Source organism: Propithecus coquereli, unplaced genomic scaffold (genome assembly GCF_000956105.1).
Source record: "Propithecus coquereli isolate 6110/MARCELLA unplaced genomic scaffold, Pcoq_1.0 Scaffold156, whole genome shotgun sequence".
In the NCBI taxonomy this organism is placed as follows: domain Eukaryota; kingdom Metazoa; phylum Chordata; class Mammalia; order Primates; family Indriidae; genus Propithecus; species Propithecus coquereli.
The window spans coordinates 6,779,015-6,779,807 of record NW_012140080.1 but is presented as its reverse complement, the minus strand read 5'-3'; the positions used below and the strand labels follow the sequence as shown (position 1 = coordinate 6,779,807).

General features: G+C 32.4%; 1 protein-coding gene across 1 annotated transcript in view; it reads right to left on the bottom strand.

The window, feature by feature from the left end:
* Positions 1-793, bottom strand: part of GARS (glycyl-tRNA synthetase) — a 68,099-nt gene that overhangs the window by 26,427 nt on the left and 40,879 nt on the right. Inside the window, exon 6 of the mRNA XM_012640679.1 lies at positions 157-302. Within this exon, the coding sequence (XP_012496133.1) occupies positions 157-302 (146 nt within the window). The remainder of the gene's footprint in view (positions 1-156; positions 303-793) is intronic.

Here is a 793-nt window from a genome sequence, read left to right as displayed (position 1 = left end):
AATATGTCTGTCATTATTTCTCCTTAATATATTCATCTGTACTTTCTGTGTATCACTTTTCAAAATTTTTCCTTCATAGCACTGATATTTACCTTTTGTTACAAGCAATTTTAACAACTTCATTACATAAACAGATAAACATTAAATGATACATACCCAGGCATGTTTCCTCCAGGCCCAATGAACGTCTTGAACATTAAGTTAAAAGGTACTGGAGGGGACAGCTCATTTCCAGTAATGGGAGACTTTACATTATAATTCACAAAAAGATCCCCAAGTTCTTGTTGTCCATAGTTATCAAGCTAAAGGATATATCAGGAAAATAGTGTAAAAGACTGAGAGAAAACATGGCATAAGGTAAAGCATTATATATAACCCCACTTTCCAACATTACAGCTCACACAAAATTTAAGAATGTCAGAATTAACCCAACCTTCAGGATAGGCACAGGAAAACCATAACCAGTTTACACACTTTCCATTTACTAACAGAGAAATGGAGTACCTTTCTGGGACTGACCTAAAACTCACACATTCACCATTTTACAATGAAAGATAAAACAAAATACCTTGTTTTCAATTATAATAGTTATTGGTGGGCAAGAAACTGAAATTATATAAAGAAGTTTTCAAAGTTGAATTTTATTACTCTGAACAAATTTAAGAGTCAGGTGCATTTCCTTGTTTAATAATTATATGTGCATATAACTTTTCTTTTCCACAAGATATTAAGCTCCTTGAAGGTAGAAGCTGTGTCTTATTCATCTCTGCATTTTCCAGCATATTGTATATTC